Genomic DNA, 22,707 nt, shown 5'->3' with positions numbered 1-22,707 from the left:
AAACATGCAAACTATAATCTGTGAATTTTCTACTGCTTATGCCTAGACCCTTTGAGGAAGAGAAGACTGCTTACATGTCTCACACAAGTCTTCCTTAAAAATACATTTTAAACATGATGTCGGCTACACCGAGCCTCACCCACGTTCAACAAAAGATAGATGAAGTCAAGCGGTTTCTGGCTATAGCCTTGAGCATCGCTAACGCGCACACTGTAGAGTTTTACACCCACGATGTGTGGAGTCACTTCATGGATGTGGCACCAGAGGAGGTGCTGTCAGCTGTCATTACCCACGGAGTCCACCAGAGGGAGCACAAATGCAAAGAAAATGGTAAATTTGAAGTATTCTTCTTTTTATTTATCCAATTTATACATGACATTATTGCATTTATAAAATGTAAAAAATTGCCTAATATACAGTATTTTCTCTGTGTAGAGAAAGTTCAAGCCACATTTGGTTTTTGCCCTGAATCCCATCGTCTGGTAAATATTTTTGAAATGCTAGAAGCAGCAAGGATGCACTCTCTTCCTGGTCTTGGTATCTGTCTCAGCCGAGAGGAGCTGCTATTGTCTATGCAGCAAATCTGCTCAAATTCAGGTTCTTCAACAACAAATGCAGGTGTGAGAATTTGATGGATAAGGGAAGAACTTAATATTAAAATCCTCTGTTTCTGCTCTGCAGTTTGTGCTACGCTTGAAACAGATGAGTTTATGAACTCTAAGAAGTCCCATGAAGTCCAGTGCATGTCTGAGATTGTAGCACATTTGGCCCAGGGATGCCAAGTCAAACAGGTAACCCACTAACCCAATGGAAACAATCTATTTAATCAGTGATAACCAGGTGCATATTTCCCCTTAGATTATAGATGTTGGCTCAGGGAAGGGCTATTTGAGCTCCTTCTTGTCAATGCAGTATGGCCTTCAGGTGTATGGTATTGACTCCTCCAGTACAAACACCCATGGAGCCCAGGAAAGAGACCGGAAACTTAAAAAATTCTCCAAGGCCTTCCAGCAACACAGCAAAGAAAAGAAAAGGAACACACCTCAAGGAGAAATAAAGTCTAACAACATAACACAAACTGACAAAAGAACAGAAGTAGAAAAGACAGAAATGCCATCGTCATCAGGGGATGATTTGCCTAATGTTATAGAGGAACATTTGGAACCAGACAAGACAAACCAAGAATCTTCAGACGACTTGTTTTTAAACGCATTATCTTTAGATTTGATTGAGACAACATCATTGAGAGCACCTTCTAGCCAACTGACCAAAGAGGAACGAGAGAAGAGGAAGCAGGAGAATTTAGAAAGAAAAGCCCAAAACACAAGTAGCAGTGAAGGTCCCTTGTTTTCACCTATCACATCTTATGTTACTGCAGAAACAGAACTACGAGAGTTAATCAGTGGACTACAGGTGAGCAAAACAAAACTGTATACACATGAAAAATCTGTTTATGTCAGTACTTAAGTTAAGTTTAGTGAAGCTAATTTTCATGGTGCATTATGAATAAATGTTAACATCTATATTTTTTTTGCCATCACTAGGCTGCAGTTCTTGTAGGCTTACACACTTGTGGGGACTTGGCTCCCAGCTCTCTGAGGATGTTTGTGGCTAAAACAGAGTTAAGTGCAGTCTGCAGTGTGGGCTGTTGTTATCACCTACTGTCTGAAGAGTTTGACCCCACAGCTGAGGGTAAATACACACATGCATAGGCATCCAAGTCATATATGGTTTTAAGTGAATTTGACTGCTGCTTGTATTTGTGGTTTTTATTTATTTAAACAAATTTCATGCAAATCATTCACAACGACTTTCTTCTCTATACTTTCTCAATAGTCTTCACTGCCTAGTTGTGACATATGTCTCTATTTACGTATTATGGTATACACCCCCATGTTGCTTATACTATTATTATTATTATTATTATTATTATTATTATTATTATTATTATTATTATTATTATTATTATTATCATAATACACCCTGTATCAAAACCATTGATAGAGGTGCATGATTTCTGGAACCTCATACAACATTTTAGGGGTCATTGCTTTAAGTCCATAGTCTGTAAATAATACAAAGGCAAAGTGTAAAAATTACCTAAATCCTGTGAGTAACTCAAAAAATTTTTGGTTGTACCAACTTGAAATCAAGCCAGTTTCGATAGTGGCCTACTCAGCTTTAATAAACCACTAAGCCACTAAGGATAACATATTGTAAGTAACCAATTAACTGAATAGAATGATTAATTTTTAAAGCTTTTTGGAATCACTCAACCTGACACTGTTTACTCACAGAGGCGCCATCTTCACTCAGATAAGTATGCGAGACATAACCCAGGGGCTAAATATTTGCACGGATACACATAGGATGATATCTGTAGCTGACACAATGCTTTTAGTCTATGAGGCTTTTACACTGAGTCCTGTAACACTATACCAAATGTACAAATATACATACTTTCACAATTAAGGTTTATTTAGGTATCTGAGAAAAATAAACTTAAAGGTGCACTATGCAACTCTTCTGGTGGGATCTGTGATGAAAACAGGATCCACAACCTGTTTGTAAGGAGATGTTATTTGTGTTCTTGTAATGTTCCATAGTATGGCATTAAACATGTCTATCACCATGGGGACAAGCAGGTGATGCCACTAGGCCAAATCACAGTAAGAATACATGTTTTTCAATGTATATTTGAGCAATGAAAAAAGAAAAATAAATAAATGTGAAATAGCTATGTTCAATGCCATGATGAGAAACATTCTAAGCAAAGCAATAACATCTCTATGGAAAGAAGTAGATGGCAGATTCTCCACAAGAAAAGTTACATTGTGCCCCTTTAAAATGAGGTTTGGGCCAACAGAGTGAAAAGGAGCAAACTGAGAATGAAAAACTAGGAAGAAGATCCATGTAAAAATGATGCTGCTGTACTCTTTTGTTACGTCCATAACAGTTTGTTAGACTCATCAGGTCACCGCTGCACATGTGTTGTTAGTGTTTCCTCCAACTGTATCCCTTTGGGTTCAGTGCTCCTGCCCTCTCTCACTGACCCTTTCAGATGACATAAAAGGATGCTGGGTTGTCAAGTACTCACCACACAAATTGAAATGTGTGCGTGTGTCCTGTTCAAGGCTCAATGTAAATGATGTGACAAGATTCATGCTGAATAATACGTCAAGCTGCATGTAGCTTTTCCAGTGGAAGATCCATCACCTTCTTGTCTCATTGGAGATGTCCCACTGGCATTACATGTATCTGTCACCCTCAATAATAACTTAAAACATGATGCAATCTTACTGTAAGCGGGCTCACCTCTGCCCATCTGACCTATAACTTAGCCTGGTGGTGTCACTTGCATGTCACTATAGAGTTGGACAAGTTTAGTGCCATAATGTGGAATATTTAAGGCAAAGCAATAACATCTATGGAGACAAGCAGGTGGCTCCAGAAAAGTTACATAATGTGGCTTTAACACCATTTTGTGTCTATGACCTTTACATAAATTCATAGATCAATACAAAATTAAAATAGTGTGCTTTTTTCTAGAGGGATCACATGCTGTAAATGGATTTCCTTTGAGTCAGTACCTTCGTGACCAGTCCTGGTTTTGTGGAAGAAATGCCAGGATGTCTGCGTGCTTGGTGAGGTTTAAAGACACGCTAACTATGTCTACCAAAAGTAACCTCAACCTATAAAAGTCACATTGTTGTGGCTTTTTATTGGCAAAGGTTATGGCCCTATCAAGTTCTGTGTGTAAATAGGAAACATTGTACATTCTGTCTTTGCTAGGTGTCCAGATTACATGCGAATGAACATGTTTTGTTTACCTACAGGCACTGGAGAGGTTTTCTCATGGCCAAGGGGTGAGTTTTTATTGTTAATATCTCAGAAGAGAGTACTTGCACAATTTTTTAATAAAAGGCAGAAAGAACAGACTTATTATCAATCCACATCTTAAATTACTTGTTCACAGTAGTTCAAATTACATAAAAAGAATGTCTCGTAATAACAAACAGTGAATAAAATGTAGACACAACTAATTAATTAATCAAATCTAATTAAAATTTACAAAACCATGTGTCAAGTAAGTATGCAAATATACACATGTAAAGTAAAATAAAAGTAAATATAAAATAAATAAATAACAACTAAAATAACAAATAAAATCTGATATGCTGTAAGAAGAAATACAGTGTAAATATCAAAATGATTTGCATAACTTAACAGCGTTTGTCAGTTACATACAGGGGAGTTGTTGGAGAGCTGAATGCTTTTAACACTATAGTAAGTCTACTACAATATTTTTGTATTTTCGACTGCAGTAAGTGTATTTCAAATATGTAGCACATACTTCCATGCCAAAATCGATACATGATACATGCAGTTATTAATATGGAATGTTTATAAATATTCATGCAATCAAAGTAAGACTGATTCTGTCTCACTAGTCAAGCCTAGAACTGTAGATTAAATCTAAAAACACCTCTAATTGTTTGTGACTGTGAAAAATATTCATCCAGTTAACTCCCTGATGGTTGTTTCTTTTTGTTCAGATTCCAATGGAGTCTTTGTTTTATCGGGCTGTACTGCATGTTATACTCAGGGACCACTATGGATCATTTAAAAGGTACTGTGTACACACTAGACAACAATATCCTGGAGAGTGTTTTTTCAGATTTAAACTGTAATATATTAAGCACACCCTAATTCACTACTTTGCCTCTATATAGCTATACACTTTTTCATCACTTTTATTTTTATTTTTTAATATTCCCTGAAGTGAAAGGGAACCATTAGATCCATTTATAAAGCCATATTTGGTTTTATGTGGTTCATTTCAGTGTTTTGGCAGCAAATTGTGACTGGGCAATATGACAAAAACTTACTCAGTGTTTTTCCTTTTATCAAGCTTTTTTTTTTTATTTAAATTAAAAATGACTTTCATTATTAGTATAAACAATAGTGACACAAAAATTGTAAATTGTCTTCCTCCAAACCACATTTTTTACTGACCGAGTAATGACTGTAGACTTCCTGATTAAAAAGACCCAAGCATGTCACTGATGATTAGAAATTATTGAATCTCATTTGCAATAAAATGTTTAGAAACACACCACTACAATAAACGTTATACACTTTTATCTAAAAAATGAATCACTCTAGAACAGTTCTGAGTGCAGCTAAGTATCACTTTAATTAAGGGATTTAGTGTTTAGTGTACTGTGTTGACATTTAATAATAATTTAATAGTTAATAATTTGAACTAAACGAAAACACTACAGTCACAAAAGGATTAAGTGAAGTAATTTTGAACCTTGATTGTTTGCTAATGTTGCTTGGTGTGAGCTGATAACAAGGACAGTGCATAGACAGTTGAATTATGTGTTTGTTTCATCCACAGTGAAAAACGAGTGGGCAATGTTTACTCCAAGACTAAATCATTTGTGGAGTACGTGCGGAGAGCTTTGCAAAAACTGGAGCTTGATGAGGCAAAGCTTCCCGATAATGAAATCCAGGGTTACCACGACAAATACAGGCTGCGGATGAATGAGCTACAGGCCTTTAGTATGGTTAGTGTCTGTCATGTCACTTTCTGGTAAGAAAATTAGTGATGAGGAGTCTGGCTCTTTTTAAAGATACTTCTATAATGGAATGGATCCCAGTGCTGAACTCTCTCTTGTGGCTCTAAAAAGCTCTTAAATTTTTTTGAGCATTTTATTCATACAAATGAATAAACTACAATCTTGTGTTTGTTAATATATATTTTGCTATATTTTCTAATTTGTTCAACCCATATTTCTGTTCTGCTAGTATTGATTTTAGCAGATCTGAGCAGGAATCGGTTCTTCTGATTCACTACAAACGATCAGTTCTTACTGCTAGGTCTTAGCCGAACGGACCGTCACTAATAGTTCAACCAACTATATATTGTTGTGTGGTTTTTTTACTGATTTTTTCTTTCTTATGTAGTTAAAACTGACCCTGGCACCATGCATTGAAGGCTTAATCCTTCTGGACCGTCTGTGTTACCTCAAAGAACAGGTAAACATTGTGAGAGTGATACAAATTATAAACACATAGCAGATGAAGATGAACAAGCAGGTAGCAAATATTTGAATTTGACTGTGATTTAGTTTAAAGACATGTTAAAACCTACAGTAACATTTCAGCTTTTGCATGTAAATGTATCAACCAACTGTGAGAAAGTAGTTTTACAGTTTACGCTGACAGCAGTACACCTGGCACAATATTTTTACAGATGTTCAGTCTCTGGAGAAAATATCAAAAGCTTTGTAAGACTTTCAAAAGAGCTACGGACCCGACGGGGAAGAGAAGCCCTTTTTATTTTAATTGTGTGTGGATTTTGTCTACCCATAGGAAAATGTATCATTCTCAGCTCTGGTTCAGCTCTTTGATCCTCTGCTTTCACCGAGATGCTATGCTGTCATTGGACTCAAGAAGAACAGATGAAGCGGCTGTCAACAATCAGTAACTGACTTTATAATTGGTTTTTTTTCTTCCATATATCCCCTATAAAAGGTGTATTTTAGAGAAACTGTAAATTATAAGCCACATTTTAACCAAATATTTAAATTGATCTTATTTTGAGCGAGAATAAATTCTGTTTTTTATGCAACTGAATTCATCTATCATTTGTTCTAAATGATAGAGGTTTTAAAATAGATTTGCTGAAAACACCTGGAAAACCTGTATGCCAATCCACTTGATTGAAGCACATGTGTCCCAGCTCTTTGTCTTTGACCACATAGAGCCTGAGTTGTTTTAGGGCTGCTGTGGGAGTCACAGCACCGGGGTTTGGGCAGAGTTGGGTAAAAATCTGGAAAAAACATTTCTCCCTTTGTATTTTTCCAAGTTGGTCATGTTACTTCACAGGGCTTCAATGATTGTTTGCATTAGTACTCCATGCAAAGAATTCAGATTTGTTATTTTCATCTTTAATAGAAAAAATACATATTATTTAATCAGAAGTCACATTGACCACAGTGACAATTACAGTGTATGTTTACTCATAGCTCAGTATACAACGCATTGGATGTAAATAGAAAAACCCTATTCATAATAACAAGTGTGTTTCTTACAGCATTCATTCTACTTTCTCCATTTGCATGTTATTTGTCACGTTGCCACCTGCACATCTGCACCCATTTATAGTTCTTTTTTTGTCATCTCTAGCTCAGGCATGCATACAGGAGCATGTTTCTCTTTGACAGGCTTCTGGTTCCTGATCCCAGCACACAAAAGCTATTTCAATCTGTTTATAATTGTTCTGAGATTTTTTTTTTGTTTTTTTTTTTTTACTTGCATATCAGGTTTTGTAAGGTCATGTTTAGTATATTAGCACAATTATATTCTTGAATAACCACACATAAAATGCAAATTAATGATAAATATTGTCAACAGTGTTAGAATTACAATTAAGAAAGTATCTCCAGCAGCGAGTGACATTGAGCTTAACCGGAGATCAGAAAATAGCTGTATGACCAAGGCTCAAGAACAGAAATAGTTACAATTAAGTATGCCCTTCCAAGCTATTGTCACATTTAGAGCAGGACACAAGTGAACGGACGCATTTCCTTTAAAGATCAGTGCTTGTCATGAACACCTTTGGTACAGGAAAAAGGAACAAGCCTGAGTCAAATCTGTTTACGTGTTTGGATTGGCAACCCTCCACACATTTCAGAGATTTTCTTCATTATTCTGAAGGTTTTTAATGAATGAACTAATACCAAATGGACGAATGGTGAATGCCTGGGGATGTGCTCTACTTTCTAACGATAAGGTTTTGTTTTATGGTATGGTTGCATTATTTACATGTTGTGCCTTTCCTCTCATTTAGATTAACTAGTAGTCATTTGTCAGAGTCCAAATAGTCCAGTTTTGCTAAAGTCAAATGTCAATGGTGCTGTTTTAGGGCATACTGAGACTGTCCCCTCCTCTTCCTGTGTGATAGTAATCTGCTGGACTGATGGCCATTGGATCCGGAGTAAGGTTTACTTAAAAATTGAGCAGAGGAAAAGCCACTTTATAGGCAGACAAACAACATATTCAAATGAGAAATACATTAGCACACCTTGGTCTATATGTATTTTATATATATGACCTTTAGAGTCACAGGAGTGGCCTGCTCTTCCTCAAAAGCAATGCATGTATCCTACAACAGAAAAATATATGATCAAACAAAATATATTCTGCTTCTGTATGCAGTCTTTGTGTAATTTATTTTCAGACTTAGTTGAACAGGTGCCAGAAATAGATTGTGAAAAAATGACTACTACTATGCTGTAGTCTCTAAACATCACCTATGGACACTTGCGTACCACAGCGAGTCCATATCAAGTGATCTATAATATATGAACTTTACTCAGTCTCATTTGTTACAATTTGACAGAGAGGAATAAGTGAGCCACAGTGTGTTACTTATGAAAACATCCTAAATACTCCAACAGATTTCAGGGTCAAGGTCAAGCTTTGTTAAGTGAATTAGGACCAGACAGTGATTGTGTAACCTAAAGCCATATTGCTCTGTCACTGTCCCGATCATGGTTAGCTCCTGCCCTAACACCCCATAGGCAACATCCCCCTGCCATCTGCTTGTCGTGTCTGCCCTGAGCTCTGGCTGTGAGGCAGACTTCAGTCCAGCTGGTGTCCTGAGAGGCCGGCCAGAATTCACAATAATATTACTGGATGACACATGGTTTAGAGGTGTACCTTCATCAATCAAAAGCTGAAAAAAAATGCTGTCCACATCAACCTTTGTCCAAGCAAAGTGCCCAACAGTCAACGAAATATTAGTACTTAAAGTGATACTACAGTTCTATCTACCGTTGTTCTTCGGCCACTGTTTGTCTTTCTTCTATTGTTAGAACAAGCTTATTTTAACAGTGTAAGAAATCAAATAGCCTACAAAGAAAAATACTTAATGTTAAACCACTGGCAAAAGTGAATGCAGGACCAATGCCTCAGCTGCTACACCGTAGATTAAATATAAGCTGCCAACTGCCTGACAGTTGTTTGTGTGTCTCACATTACTTTATGTGGTTCATGTTGGTCACCTGAGCAATGTGTGGTTTAGAATGAACCAATAGTTCAAAGATTAACATGACAGGAGATTATTACCAGCAGTTACAGGGGAGTTGTGTAAATATCATTTTTCACAGTGTGCAGTCTGCATTACAGTGATTTATAATGTGCACATATAGGCAGATTGTGTGTATGTTTCACAAAGGTCATCCTCAGGTGCACACACAACTACAATAAAGATGTAAAAATGTGTGTTAAATTTATATGTTAAGCAACTCTTTTAGAATGCAGATGTTGCATAGCCTATTTCTTTGTCAAACTGACAAGACATTAGCCTAATATGTCTAGGTTACAAATTATTGACCCAAATTATCAACCATATGCAATTCCACAAAACATGGCATAATTAGGCTACTTCTGGGACCGCTTGGATTGACAATGTGTGGATAATGATATCATAAAAGGGCAATGAAATGCAGCATAGAAAGATACTGAGTTAAATGTTTACTTCAGTCACCACCTTTCCTCCAATGCAGAACATCGACACTGCGCATGCGCGCTCGTCCTTGAAAACCACATGCGCCTCTCCGCTCTGCTCTGAGCGGTGCCAAAGCTCGGAGATGCTCGGACAGAGAAGACAGCCAAGATGCCCGCTGTTTTGACTGTCACACGCTGATAGCTTTGCCACTCTGCGCCTGGGACACCCCGGAAACGACCATGGGTTAGAGGAAAGATGGCAAACTTTGACACACTTTGTCTGTATCGGGAAATGTGCGCTCTCCCGCGGAAAGCCGTGCTGCCGAGCGGGTGACACAGACTTTACCGACACCTTTTCGCCTGATTAATCCCGGTTTGTGACACGTTGATCGGACTCTGGAGAGATGTTCACGGAGCTGGCGTGTACCGCTGTGGCTGTGGGTCTCTACGTAAACACGCTGGATGCGGATTTCTGCTACGATGACAGGTAGGTTGTTCTGCTGCCAACATCCCCAATCTCAAAGTACACTTGTCATCCGCACAACGGCGCCGTGTGGGATGGGTCGCTGCGTCTGGCCGCCTGTTTGCGCGCTTTTGTCCTGAGGCTGGACTGAATAAATCTATTTGTAGTCACTTTAAACCAGGCAACTTTTGGTCAGTAGCAATTAATTCTAATGAGTGTTATGTGACAATGACCTGTAGTATTTGTTTCAAACCACTAATAATTTTAACATGTTTTTATATATATATATTAAACTGAAAAGACCAGGCACAATTTGCTTGGCCAGTGAAAAAAAGAAACATGTGAAAACATACAGTCACCAATTGGCTTCCTTTGTGTCTATGAGTGGTTTCACAATAGACTACAGAAGATGAATGCAAAACTACAGGGACAGGGAGAGTATGTTGCACCAGGTGAAATATTTCAGGATTAGAATTGGCCTATAATTAAAACCCAGCATAAAAAACCCCAACATATTTTGAATGAAAGTGACAGATTCAAATGTGAAATACTAATTTTATACCAATTTTTGATGTTTATTTTGGGTTATTTCCCGTTTGATTTGTCTTTTCTCCACAGTGTTTAATGCCAAAATGAAATAACTCTATATAAATGGAGATCACACCCCCCCCATTGCATTACACCACACTAGTAAACCACCACAAATGCATCCATCACCTTTGAGTGTAGATGTGACCATGAGACTGTGAGGCTGTCAGGATGCGTGCTGCTTGAATCCCCTTTAGTGACAGATAACACAGCGTGGCCCATCTTACACTCAGGCTCACACCAGCCAAAGTTCAACATCTACCGACTGTGTGCCATATCTATCATAGTCACAACGATAATTTACACTGCAGGGAGAGACACCTTGTTTTGGTTCAGCGCACCCAGATAGAAGAGGTTGAATACAAATCACAGCTTTGGCCTTGCTGGTTGTTCATCAAACGCTTTCTCTTTTAGGGTCAAGAATCATATGCGCTCTGCCTTTGAGAATTCTAAACGAGTTATGGTCTTTCAAAATGTGTTTCTTTTCATCAATTATCTTTTTTCGGTTTTGTTCACTGAAATTGCTTAACACAAGGAGCTTCTTATCTGACATTTGACCTTGTAATCTTGTTACATGTCACATGCTATGCTTTTACTGAGTAGACGAGATGGTGAAAGTAGATAATTTTTCAATGGGATGTTCGGGTTAGGGTCTGTTAAGTGGTTTTCTTTAGGCAGTTGTCAGGGTCAGTGGTCACTGGTTACAAAGAAAACATCTTCTGCGAGTTCTTGTCCAATTCTGCTGGTAGTTATTGGATTAAATTTAACCTGTGGGCAGTTACTTTAGGATTGATCTATTCCAAATTTCCCAGTGTCCAGTCCCCCAATATTTATCAAAAAGAAAAAAGGGAGAGATTGATTAATTCAGATTATTATTATTATTATTATTATTATTATTATTATTATTATTATTATTATTATACCTAATACATTTGGATTTATCTCATATACAACATGATGTGTTTGGTCTTCTGTTCACATTACACTTGTTTTATATATTATATTATGATAACTTGGTATTTTTTACAAAGCTGCTGATTAAAACATTTAAATTTATTATAATAAAATAATATTATAATTAATACTTATTTTTTGTTTTATTTAATTTTTTTCAATGGCCGTCAGAGAGACTGTGACATTTCTTTTTGTCACTTTTGTTTGCCATATTGACCTAGTAATAAATGTCTTTATGCAGGAGAGCACTACAGGTTGCACAGCGGCACGCTAAAACAGAATGCATCCTGTGGCTTTCAGCAGTCTGACTCATGTATCCTAACATCTGTGACCCCCATCACGTCACACTCCCCTCCACAAGAAGCACAAATGAATAATGGTCCCAGTGGGAATTACTATGAAAACATCTCCCCCTTTGTCTCAGAGCTGCAGTCTGTGGTTGAAGTGCTTGACTTTGGTGAGGTTTGGCTTTTACATCCTGTGGTATTCTTTGTCATGTGCAAAGATGGAGAGCTGTCAAAATCCCATTGCTGGAGAATAGTTCAATGCAATATATGATCACAATTTCTCATTTGATCATGTTTAATGATTGAAATATAGGCATGATAATCTCAGTAAATGTGTGCTTTAAAATACTTAACATTTTTCCTATATACAATAAAATAATCTTGAAATTTGATCCAATATTTGAATGTCAATTGCTACAGTGCCTTGATTGACTCTTGTGCCGTGCAGTTCCAAATATCTTTTTTCAAGCAGCCACTCATTTGCTTCCATTAGCATTGTATACCCAGGCTGTATAATAATAGCATGTTTAATTTCAATTGACAATATCCCTCCATATAATTTAATGTTTCGCTTTCAGTAACATGATACCCCAAACTGCATATAAAGTGCTGCAATAATTTTGTCCCATCTGTGTTCCTTATGGGCTTTAGTGCGTTGAGACCCTTCATACCCTCAGCAGTCGTGACATAAATTTCTACCAACGTCAACTGTGTAAGCTAATAAGTCTTTTGTTGCATTATATTACACTTAGAAGCTGCTGTTGACTTCCCTTCTTTAAACCAAGCTGCACTTCATGTATGGATTAGAGCAGTTGCTAGCGAAATATAAAACCAAAACCAATCTGGGGATCACAGCAATCATAAGAAGTCACCCTCTTGTACCTTTTGTAATCAATAGCTTTTGGATCTCAACTTTCAGCGTGTGTGGATTTTCTGTCAGAACAGCTGTCAGAACAGAAAATTAAATGAGTGTGAAGTGGTTGGATTTCACTATAGGCAGCACACTGTTGTGACTTTGAAAAACAATCCGGTTGAGTTTGACCGCTCACTTCCTCTGTACCAGGAGAAGTGTGGTGTTTTCTGAAGCGCTGACAGCTTTTCTCCAGTCATGTGGAGTCTGTCAGCAGATAATGGAGTGGATGGTTTAGTTGATGGAAAGGGCTTTACTCTCACAGTGGTCTATTCGATCTGGGAACAATGTGTGCCAAGCCATGTCAAGGGATAATGATTTTTGATTGAGAATCTCTGACCTAAATATAACAGAGTATGTATAGCCTATGTTGGAGTTTATGTTTCTGAAATGCGTTACTCGTGTTTCAATTTTGTCTCAGTGAATCGATGAATACTACAAAAACCAAAATGTTTATGAATGGTCATGTCAAAGGCAGTAGTTGAGACAAATACATGTAAAATAAAATAAATAAATAAAATAGCTTTAAAATCAGTGTGGACGTATAGTTGGCTATGTAGAGCTACTTTCATCATTGTAAGTGCCAAGTGCTCCACTAAACCAATAAAAATGCATTCGCTCAGCAGCACTGGCACCAAAGCTCTAACCTACCACCACCCACTTTTTCCCCTTTTCATGCTTGAGCTAACTCTTGTAAAACACAAGGTACTGTAATTGTAGGATAGAAAACACTTAAGTCTTTGGTGCCAGAACGGAGTCTACTATGGAGACATAGTGTGTGGGAAACGGGATTAGACTACTCACCTCATAAAAACACTAGGAGAGTGATTGAACGAGTTTAGGGGAGATCAGGTGACTCGCTTCACTCAAGACGACTTCAGTACTTGCTACTGATGTGAGCTGGGCTATAGAAATGTAGACCGATGGTTAGACATAACATTTCGACCATCTGCCTTTTTGTCAAACGTCATCCGATGACATTCAACCTAATATGACGGGAGTTCTCGGACTAAGTAGGAATCCCTAGCTGTCACCATTCCTAATTAAAGTTGAGTTCTGAACCAATGCTTTGAACAAACATCAGATTACTCTTTGATACGGAGCTTGACCAGCATATGTAATTAGTTAACTTTATTTTAATTTTGGGGGGCTTTTTGAAGGTTGTGCTGATATGTATGTGCATTTCTTTAGCATTGCAGCCTTGTATGCAGTAGCCTACATTTGGGAGTATTTATTAATTATGTCTTGAGGCATTTTGCTTTCCATTTAAATGTCAGACTTCCATATACAATACATTATTTGCTATCTACACACTGAACTTTTAAATGCTTGGAGGGGATTTGGCCTGTTCATATTTCATCCTGGACCAGATTATTCAGCCTGAAGATGGAGATAGCCTTTCTCTTCTTCCTGTTTCCTTCTGATAAGAGCCTAAAAGAGGAGAGTGTGGTGCTGAATGCTTGATAGAGGAAGTGTGTAGCTCTCAGTACAGCTGTGTTATTTTTGAGGACTACTCTTTTGTCACAATGGGAAGCTATTTGTGGGAGTGATGACAAAGGACTGAGAATGTTTTAGAATTACTAAAAATAGAGCTTTGTGTTGACCATAACTTGAGAATTATTATTAATGTTACTTACATTTTTGCACAACAATCCTTTTATCATTTTATGTAGGTTTGCAGTTACCCATTTTCTTCTGTCAAACTGCCTTTTTAAGCTTAGTTCAATATATATGCACCTCTGTTGTCTGAGAGTAGTGTCTGCATTGCTCTACTCTCCTCAGTGTATCAGTATTTCCACAGGTACTTTGTTGGAGATAAGGTAAAGAGGTGCTTGGCTAAACATGGCGGTTATGGAAAGGCTTTTGATAAATGGGAGAAATTTGCATTTGATAATGGCTGCTTTTCTGCCTCGGTCAGCTCAACCTCAAACCAGCCAGTGTATTTATCTTTTCTACTGACTGTAATGTGCTCCGAACCATCATTTTGATATTCATGGATCAGTGGATAAGGCAGGGGGTGGATGCATTGGTTTCCAAATAGGCTGTGACAACAATGTAATTTATTTTTGATATATGTGCCAAAATGTTCTTCAGAAATGTTCTATGTTTCTTCACACTGACATTTATTGAAAACATTATAAGCACATCAACAGTTAATGAACAGTTTCCCAGGGGCCTAAACTACAAGACAGAAAATAATCTAGACTGAATTATGTATTTGCTATTAACACTAGTTAAGTCTAAATTGACTTGAAAATGAATGCTTTTGTCCGGATCTATTACTGATCCTACAGATTTTTTCGTAAACAAAACTAAAACATGCTTACTATACATTCAATGAGCTTTTAGTATAATTGTATTTATGCTTTTATTTCATTATGGTACATTTTAAGGTTACTGAATAATGCATATAGCAATAACATCATGGCCATTGCTGCATTTGTGATGAAAAAGCTGCACTTTGCCAGACAAGAAAGTGAAACAACACTGTGTCTGTATCATAGGAAATCAATTATTTCCCTTTTGCAGCAAGGGATATCCTAATGCAGTGTAGACAGAGCAGGGCCTCAGATTAGAGGTCACCATTGGTTATGCTCTGTGCGTATCATCAGAAAATCCACAGTGATATTTTCCCCCCGTGGTGTACTCATTACCGCTTTCCCACATCCAGCCTATCTATTACACAGACACCAACAATTTCATCTACCCTCGCCAGTTATAAATGCATCATCTCTGCTCCTTTGATAGTAATGTCAGCAAGTCCCTGTCACATCACAGCTGGAGACAGATCCTGGCCAGGCTCCCATTTATCACATATTGCTTAAATATTGCCTTCCCAACCGCTACAACTGCTGTTATTGATTATTGTACTGTGCAGTAGTGGTTTTAGGGAGGTTTTAACTAATGAACAGAAAGGACATGCACATTTACAAATAAGGCCGTTCTTCATTTGAACAACTTGCGATATATAAAATAATTATTCACCATATAATTCACCAACCTGCTCACATTAAGTGGATCTTCTGCCATTATTAACCCAAAACAGAACGTTCCTGATCCAAGAAGTGGTTTCTCTTATCAAAACGTCCTGTAAACACTTCTAGTACTCTAATTATTTTTCCTTGACCTTAATAGCTTTTATAGCAAAAATCATAACCAAAATAACTTGTTGCTAATGTGTTAGAAAACCATGTTCAGGACTGCATTGCATACTGTCAGTGATTTATATGCAACTTAAAGCACAGCTTGGCCGGAGTTTCTTGTAACCCAGTCCTACATGCTTTTGTCATGATGTTACTTCTGACTTCATGTCGGCTTAGTCCTGCACTCTATCTCAGAAAGGGAGACATGCTCTGTACTATTATTATGAGATGATAATTCTGTTTCATTCTCAAGGCTGTTTTTAAATGAAGCTGTTTTTGGCAGCTTGTATGCTCTGATTATGAGACTTACCCATGTTCTCGCAGAAATTGGTTCTTGTTGATTTGGCTACATTGTAAATATGAATATGCAGTGTTTTGTCTTGTAAAATAATGAAAATGAAAAATACATTATGACTGATTTGTACAGGTTTATACCACACTGATAGCATCCAGCACCATTAAACCTTGTTATCCATGGTTAATGATGATTTTACTTGTTTTAAACTTGAGATGAATAGTCCAGATACTTGCCAAGTTTCACAGATTGCACATCAAAGTCTTGCATAATTAGCATACAGTGAAAGGAGGAGGTTTGTTTTGGCTTGGCCCCTGTGGTACCCCTCGATATTGTCTGCTTCTCATTTCCTAATGCTGGAATGTGACAACTGGTCACGGCACAAGAAAGGAGCACCTATTCCCCATTGGATACAGTACTTCATGGTGTGTTAGTGTGGTATAGTTCCCCATTACCAGAGTGGCATGTGAGAAACTATAAGAACAATTGTTAAATTACATGTTTTAATTAGTGAACAAATTATAAAACAACTTCTGGTGGTAAGCTAAATTTCCAGTCTTAGACAGAAGGCTCTTCAGCTTGAACAGAATGTGGCTTTGTTTCTCAGCTGTTTCTTTGGCAAAACTCAATCCCAAAGGCTCAACAGATTAAAATGTTCATGACTAAAAACTTCATCTTAATTTAAACAGAATTTATGACTAAACATAGTTTGTAAACAAATATATAACCAATCCTGCTAAGAATTCTGAGCAAATTGTCCAACATTTTATAGAATATGAATTAAATAGACAGTGGACCCATTTGGAGTGGATTTATTTACGTTGGGCTATTATCAGTCTAGTCAGTCAGTTGGACTCATATGTGGTCGTCTTTGTGTTGGTTAGTCACTTTAAACAGGCCCAAGTGAGTATATGGATACTGGAAAAACAATGGCAGACATCCAAACCTTAACTACACCTACTCTACACAACTCTGTATCCCCTTGCCATTGAAAGGATTTGTCTTTGTGAACCATGTTTAAAATGTTATGTGTTTTATTGGTCATTCACTCCTTGAAATATAGGTCAGCCACCAGAACATATTGTGCTCATATTTTTTGAAGAAGTTGTGGAATAGGAGATATAAAAATCAAAACAGGCCCATTTCAGAATGTTAAAATATTCTTTATTTGTTTTATTGCCCCTTTCGGGAATCTCTATTCTCCATGGCTTGATAAATGTACCATGTAGCGCAAAGACTACATGCATATTTTTCTGTGCCGTGTAGTAAATCTTGAAGCCACAATGTCTACGAGTTGCATCAGTACACAGCCTTATCTCAATGGTGTTTTAATCATAGACTCCACAGTGTGATTTATGTATTATGTGGCATTGCCTGCACGCAAATCTCAGCCCAGTTTTAATCAAGCATCACATTTATCACTGTGGGCACACGCTGACAGCAGAGAGGCCACCTAATTACATGGCCATAGTCAGACACTGTAATTAACCGGGGAGCATATTGGAACCAGAGATTGGATGGTGTGATTGGCTGCTCATTTGTTTGCTATAATATGCTGGAGGCTGCATACCACCAGTGAATGAGACACAGTGGTTTTGCTGATAAGAGCTCAATAAACCAGGCCTTTTTTTTTCTTCTACAGAGCAGCAAATAAAATAATTTGAAAACAGAATCTTGCACGTGTATGTAGCATATCGTAAGGCATGGTGTCAAGATATTTGTAACATTACTGGATTTAGTTTAAATGGGGTATATGGTAGGCAGATTTTCGAAATATTGATGGTATTTAAATGCATATTTTTTAAACAAGTATAGTGTTCTTGGGAAAAAAGTACTGCAAAAAGAACTAAAATTGAAACTAAAACTAATGTTAAACGTAAAAAGTGATATTTTTGCACTTTTGTTGTTTGTTGATCATTTCATTTTTTGACACTTAAACAGAACTTTAAAAATACTTCTAGTCTATACCTAATTCAGCACAGTTTCTCAGAGCCAATCCTCTATAGTAGTATTGGCATCTGTGCATTCCTATTCATCACAGAAAATCCCTTTTATTTCAACATCTCTAAAAGCTGTCATTGGTGTCTTTAATGCCCAGCTGAATGTTTTAGTCAGTCAAGCCTTTCTGTATTTATACCCAGGGCCTATAGAGCTCATGATTTATTATCCATTGATTTTTCCATAGCCGTTCCCTCACAGCTCTAAAGATTCATCAAAGTCTTTTATTGACATCATTTCTCAGGAAACACTCCGGTGTGCCTCGCGTTTCTTTTAGCTGAGCCAGCAGGAGTGTCATTGTTGTCGGATCGCCTCGGTATTGTAAGACCAGTTAATGGAAGGTGATCAATCAGCCACTTAGTCCAGCACAAAGGCTTAATAAATCAATCTACTGGAAAAGCAATGAGATGGAAATGGGCATGATGAAAAAAAATAGGGAAAATCTCTGAATGAAGTCTGTGCTCAAAGAAAAGTCGAAGGGAGCGTCTCGTTCCTGTTTCCTTATTTCCAAACTTGAATGAAACTTGAATGATTACAAATATTTTTTAATGAGTCTGGTAGTTGTACAATAGTTACAAAGTTAGTTGTAACTTCTCTCAGGGTGGGTTCTCAACCTAGTCACCAGATGTTTCATGCTTTCCCTCTATGTTCCACTGTATGGTATTTAAATGACCTGTCATGCATTATTCATTTACAGGTGTTTTTACTCCTTAAAAATACCTTGAAAAATGCATGTTTTCTTACTGTAAGTGGGGATTGCCTCTCTAAATGCAAATAGACAGACCCTCTATCATAAAAGTTACATAGTGCACCTTTGAACCTAGTAATTTTTTTTTTATTCCCAACTCATTGTGAAGCTGCGGTCAAAGGCTGCAACAGTGCTACAAACTTTCTTTACTCTATACATTGTTATTCTTTTTCTGCTCTGAATGGATTTTATATATTCATTACTATTTTCCAAGTGAGGGCTTTGATGACGTTTCTCATTTATGAAAAAAAGTCAGTGTTTGTCTCTTGCAATAAAACCTGGATTTGACTGTAACTAGGTTTATTTGAGCACCTGAGCCCAATGTCCTGTTCCTAGAATACCTTTCCCTTAAATATGTATTTTCCAAATTCCACTGTACTATTGCCTCAAAATCCTATTTTAGAAATTGAAATAACTTAACCTGCTTCTTAAAAACTTCAGTGGTTATTCTGCACGTGAGGGAATAATGCTAGAGGCTACACAGCGTGGGCTATTTTTAATCAATGAAAAGATAAACCCAGTGAACTGAGAAAAAGAGAAAATGTGGGTTACTGACTTGAATACAAATTAGGCTCTCACTTTCTGTGTCATCTATCATATTTTAGATCTTATACCACCCTGTACTTTATCAATTAACATTTTAGATGATGGAAAAAAGAAATAATCGGAGGTGAGAAGGCATAAAATGTGCCAAATGAATGTCAGATGTCATCTCACACACTGTGAAAGGAGGGTGCCTTTTGCAACGCTAAGCATAAATCTTTCAAGACTTGGCTGCACCCAGCACAAGAGCGTGATTTTTATGACATTAACATTCATGCAATTTCCCTCTTTCCTCTGCAACTGTGAGAAAGTCTTGGTACTACAATACATTGGGTGTGTTCCTGCAGCATATGACAACATTTACTTCCTGATCTAACAGATGCTGTAACCAAACAAATATAAATGAAATATTCATTATGTGCTGGACCATATGGCCTGATAAAACTCTCTCAGATGAAACCACAAGACAACTTCTTACTAATGATTGGAAGTCCAGGCTCTTTTGTGACTGTTATGTATTATATATAAAAGTGTTATATATTATGTGTTTATATAATGTGCAAGATATTCATTTATTGTTCATAAAGAATCTATCTGTAAATAGACCCAGTTGACCCCACCCTCAGTGCAGTCTATGATCACTTACTAATACGGTTAACATTGGATTAGGACAGTGCCCATGTGGACTTTGACACCCCAAACACCTTATCAGTCCATATATTTTGAATACATTGGGAATAGGCGAATGAAACCAAATAAACAAAATAGGTACTATAGTGGTGCAGCAGCCAGCCCCTTTAAAGGTACTATAATTATTTAACTTCTTGTAGGGGTTTACCACTTACTAGTCTCCATAGAGATGTTTTTGCTTTGCTTGAAATGTTTTAATAAACTGTTGACAGCATAATTTGTCACTCTAATGTCACTCTAATGAGATCATCTAAGAAAAAAACAGCACTTTTTAACATTAGCAAAACAGCTTGAATTCAACTTCACATTCATTTTTCACAGGTAGCACAAAAATCCTGATTTAAGAATGAATTTTATCTTCATGCCCTATATATCTGGAACAAACCTCCAAGAATAGAACTATGCTATGTCGTTATGTCTTTGTTTTGCAGACTTGCCAAGTATATGCAAATTTACCACCAGTATGGGCTCTAGTATGCTGGCTTAATACGTCGGCTATAGGAATGTGGTCGCCTAAAGAAATTCTCAGTCAACTAGTTCACTAAAAAGAGGGCGTGGCAAAAGCTTTTAAAACTATTATGTGTCTCTATGTATCTGAACCAAACTGCACTCACAAGACTACATGGTACTTCATGCAAAAACTATTCATTCAGAAAAAAGTACTACGAAACTATGTATTTATATAAAGACTTGTTAAACTTTATCATTTAATCTGCCCTTTTACATATAAATACCAAAAAATGCAAAAGCTCACTCACTAACTTTCCACTGTTATCCCAAATAAATCCTTATAATTTAAATGAAACAATTAGTTGTTTAATACATATTTTGGTCAGCTAAGACACCATCAACCGATTAATCGACTCAACTACTAAAGGCAGATAGCTGTAGTTAGTGAAAAAGGGAGAAAGTTGCCAAACAAAAGCAGATTGGTATCATCACTCACTATTAATGGTGCACAAAGAGAGAGATGTTGAAATGATCCTGTGGTAGAAAATGATCCCAGACATTGCCAATGAAGCAAAAGATGCTAATGAGCCCAGAAAAGAACAAGGTGAGGGGAAATATGCAGGAAATAATGCACCAGCACCAGTCATTAAAGGCCTGAAAACATTGAGGGAGCATAACTGTCTCATTACTGCTGCCCGAGTCACTGGGATGGTCTCTGAAACTTAATGATGGCAAATATAGCACATAGACAGACGTCAGAACAGAAGGAACTCTGTCAGCTTTTGGACTAGATATTATTCGATGTTGAGGTAAAAAAAATGAGTAGTAATATAGTGATAAAATGTCAGTTTCAACGTATTATCAGCTCACATTAGGGCTGTCAGAAATACCCAGATATTTATGATATCAAAACTAGTATGACTGATATACTCATCTGAACGTATGGTATACTCGTTTGAAGTATCACTAGGGAAAAGGTCCAATATTTTCATTATTATCTGAATCGAGACACATGTAACAATGCCTGGTTCCTTCTCTTACTTTTGATACAATTGAAATTAAGAAAATAAAAGATACTGCATACATTTATTGTTGACATACAGCCTTAAATCCAAAACATTGTCCATCCTCTTTGGCTAATTACAAATTCAAGTGAAACCCAAAATCTCTAATAGTATTCCCCTGATTTTACCTTCCCCCACAAAAGAGAGAGAAAATTGAAAGGAGCCTGCCCTGTGCTGTACTTTGAGGATTGTGTGAATGCCTGCCTCTCTGCCCGCCTGGCTGCCCCACATACGGCCGCAGAATACAAAGAACCCCCTCAGTAAGAGCAATCACTACGGGAGACCACTCTATCTGCATCAATGAAGTCATCGGCACAGTGCTCGCAATACGTGGCTATTCTATTTTGTGCATGTATGTACACACTCAACCCCTGGACTCTCCCAGTTCCCCACACATAATGCATTCTTTTCATCCCTTTGAGGCAACGACGGGGCATGAGATGAGTGGTTGGTGCTGATTTGAATATTTAAATAATTTATTAGCTCAAAAACAAGGAAACAGAGACATGCTGAATGTAATTTGTGTTTGATTGTGTGTTCAGAATGCATGAAGGGGTACTGACGTGGAAAGAACAGCAATTGTACAATTTATTTGGGCATCATCTCATATTATGTGGCGTTATACTTTATACTGTTCCGATTCCAATTCTAAAAATATTCAGAAAAGGTAAAACTTTGTCCTATGATTTCTGCTTGTGTATCTAGTGTTGATACAAGTTTTAGTAAGGGTTATTCTTTTTGTACATTTTATTTAACCTTTTTTTTTAACCTTTTATCAACGTGCCTCAAGTACAACTATGGCAATACTAAGATAGCTCACTGAGGAACTATTCAAATATGAAGGGGGATTTTAAACTGAGTGACGTCATTGTAATAAATCTTTTACCAGTGGTTCCTCTGAGACTGTGTATTATTATGGGTCAAGAGCATGAGAAAGTCACGGCATTCCTGATTCAGAACAATCCTGGGAAATGTATGAATTAATTTATTCACACAGTTGCAACACTGACAGCAGAATGTATAATTATGCTCCTGGGCATGTTCCTAGGATC

At 37.2% G+C, this 22,707-nt stretch overlaps 2 protein-coding genes across 2 annotated transcripts in view; both read left to right on the top strand.

Annotated features, from left to right (window-relative positions):
* Positions 1-46: 46 nt before the first annotated feature.
* On the top strand, positions 47-6,574 carry mettl25 (methyltransferase like 25). Its single transcript, XM_055232024.1, has 11 exons — positions 47-330; positions 436-618; positions 682-791; positions 859-1,413; positions 1,545-1,692; positions 3,550-3,644; positions 3,837-3,866; positions 4,557-4,630; positions 5,405-5,573; positions 5,974-6,045; positions 6,382-6,574. The coding sequence occupies exons 1-11, from the start codon at positions 114-116 to the stop codon at positions 6,472-6,474; spliced, it is 1,746 nt and encodes a 581-aa protein (XP_055087999.1). The 5' UTR covers positions 47-113; the 3' UTR covers positions 6,475-6,574.
* Positions 6,575-9,607: 3,033 nt separating this feature from the next.
* Positions 9,608-22,707, top strand: part of LOC117391747 (protein O-mannosyl-transferase TMTC2-like) — a 34,800-nt gene continuing 21,700 nt past the window's right edge. Inside the window, exon 1 of the mRNA XM_033989644.2 lies at positions 9,608-10,009. Coding sequence (XP_033845535.1) covers positions 9,927-10,009 — 83 coding nt within the window. The 5' untranslated portion in view covers positions 9,608-9,926. The remainder of the gene's footprint in view (positions 10,010-22,707) is intronic.

Source organism: Periophthalmus magnuspinnatus, chromosome 23, assembly GCF_009829125.3.
Source record: "Periophthalmus magnuspinnatus isolate fPerMag1 chromosome 23, fPerMag1.2.pri, whole genome shotgun sequence".
NCBI classification, from domain to species: domain Eukaryota; kingdom Metazoa; phylum Chordata; class Actinopteri; order Gobiiformes; family Gobiidae; genus Periophthalmus; species Periophthalmus magnuspinnatus.
The sequence above is the reverse complement of the archived record's forward strand: the minus strand, read 5'-3'. Positions and strand labels throughout refer to the sequence as shown.

Bases quoted from the DNA above. Each gene is read 5' to 3' on its own strand.
- mettl25 (XM_055232024.1), top strand. From the start codon at position 114: ATGATGTCGGCTACACCGAGCCTCACCCACGTTCAACAAAAGATAGAT. The intron at 792-858 runs GTAACCCACTAA...ATTTCCCCTTAG, and splicing joins AGGGATGCCAAGTCAAACAG to ATTATAGATGTTGGCTCAGG. The intron at 5,574-5,973 runs GTTAGTGTCTGT...TTTCTTATGTAG, and splicing joins AGCTACAGGCCTTTAGTATG to TTAAAACTGACCCTGGCACC.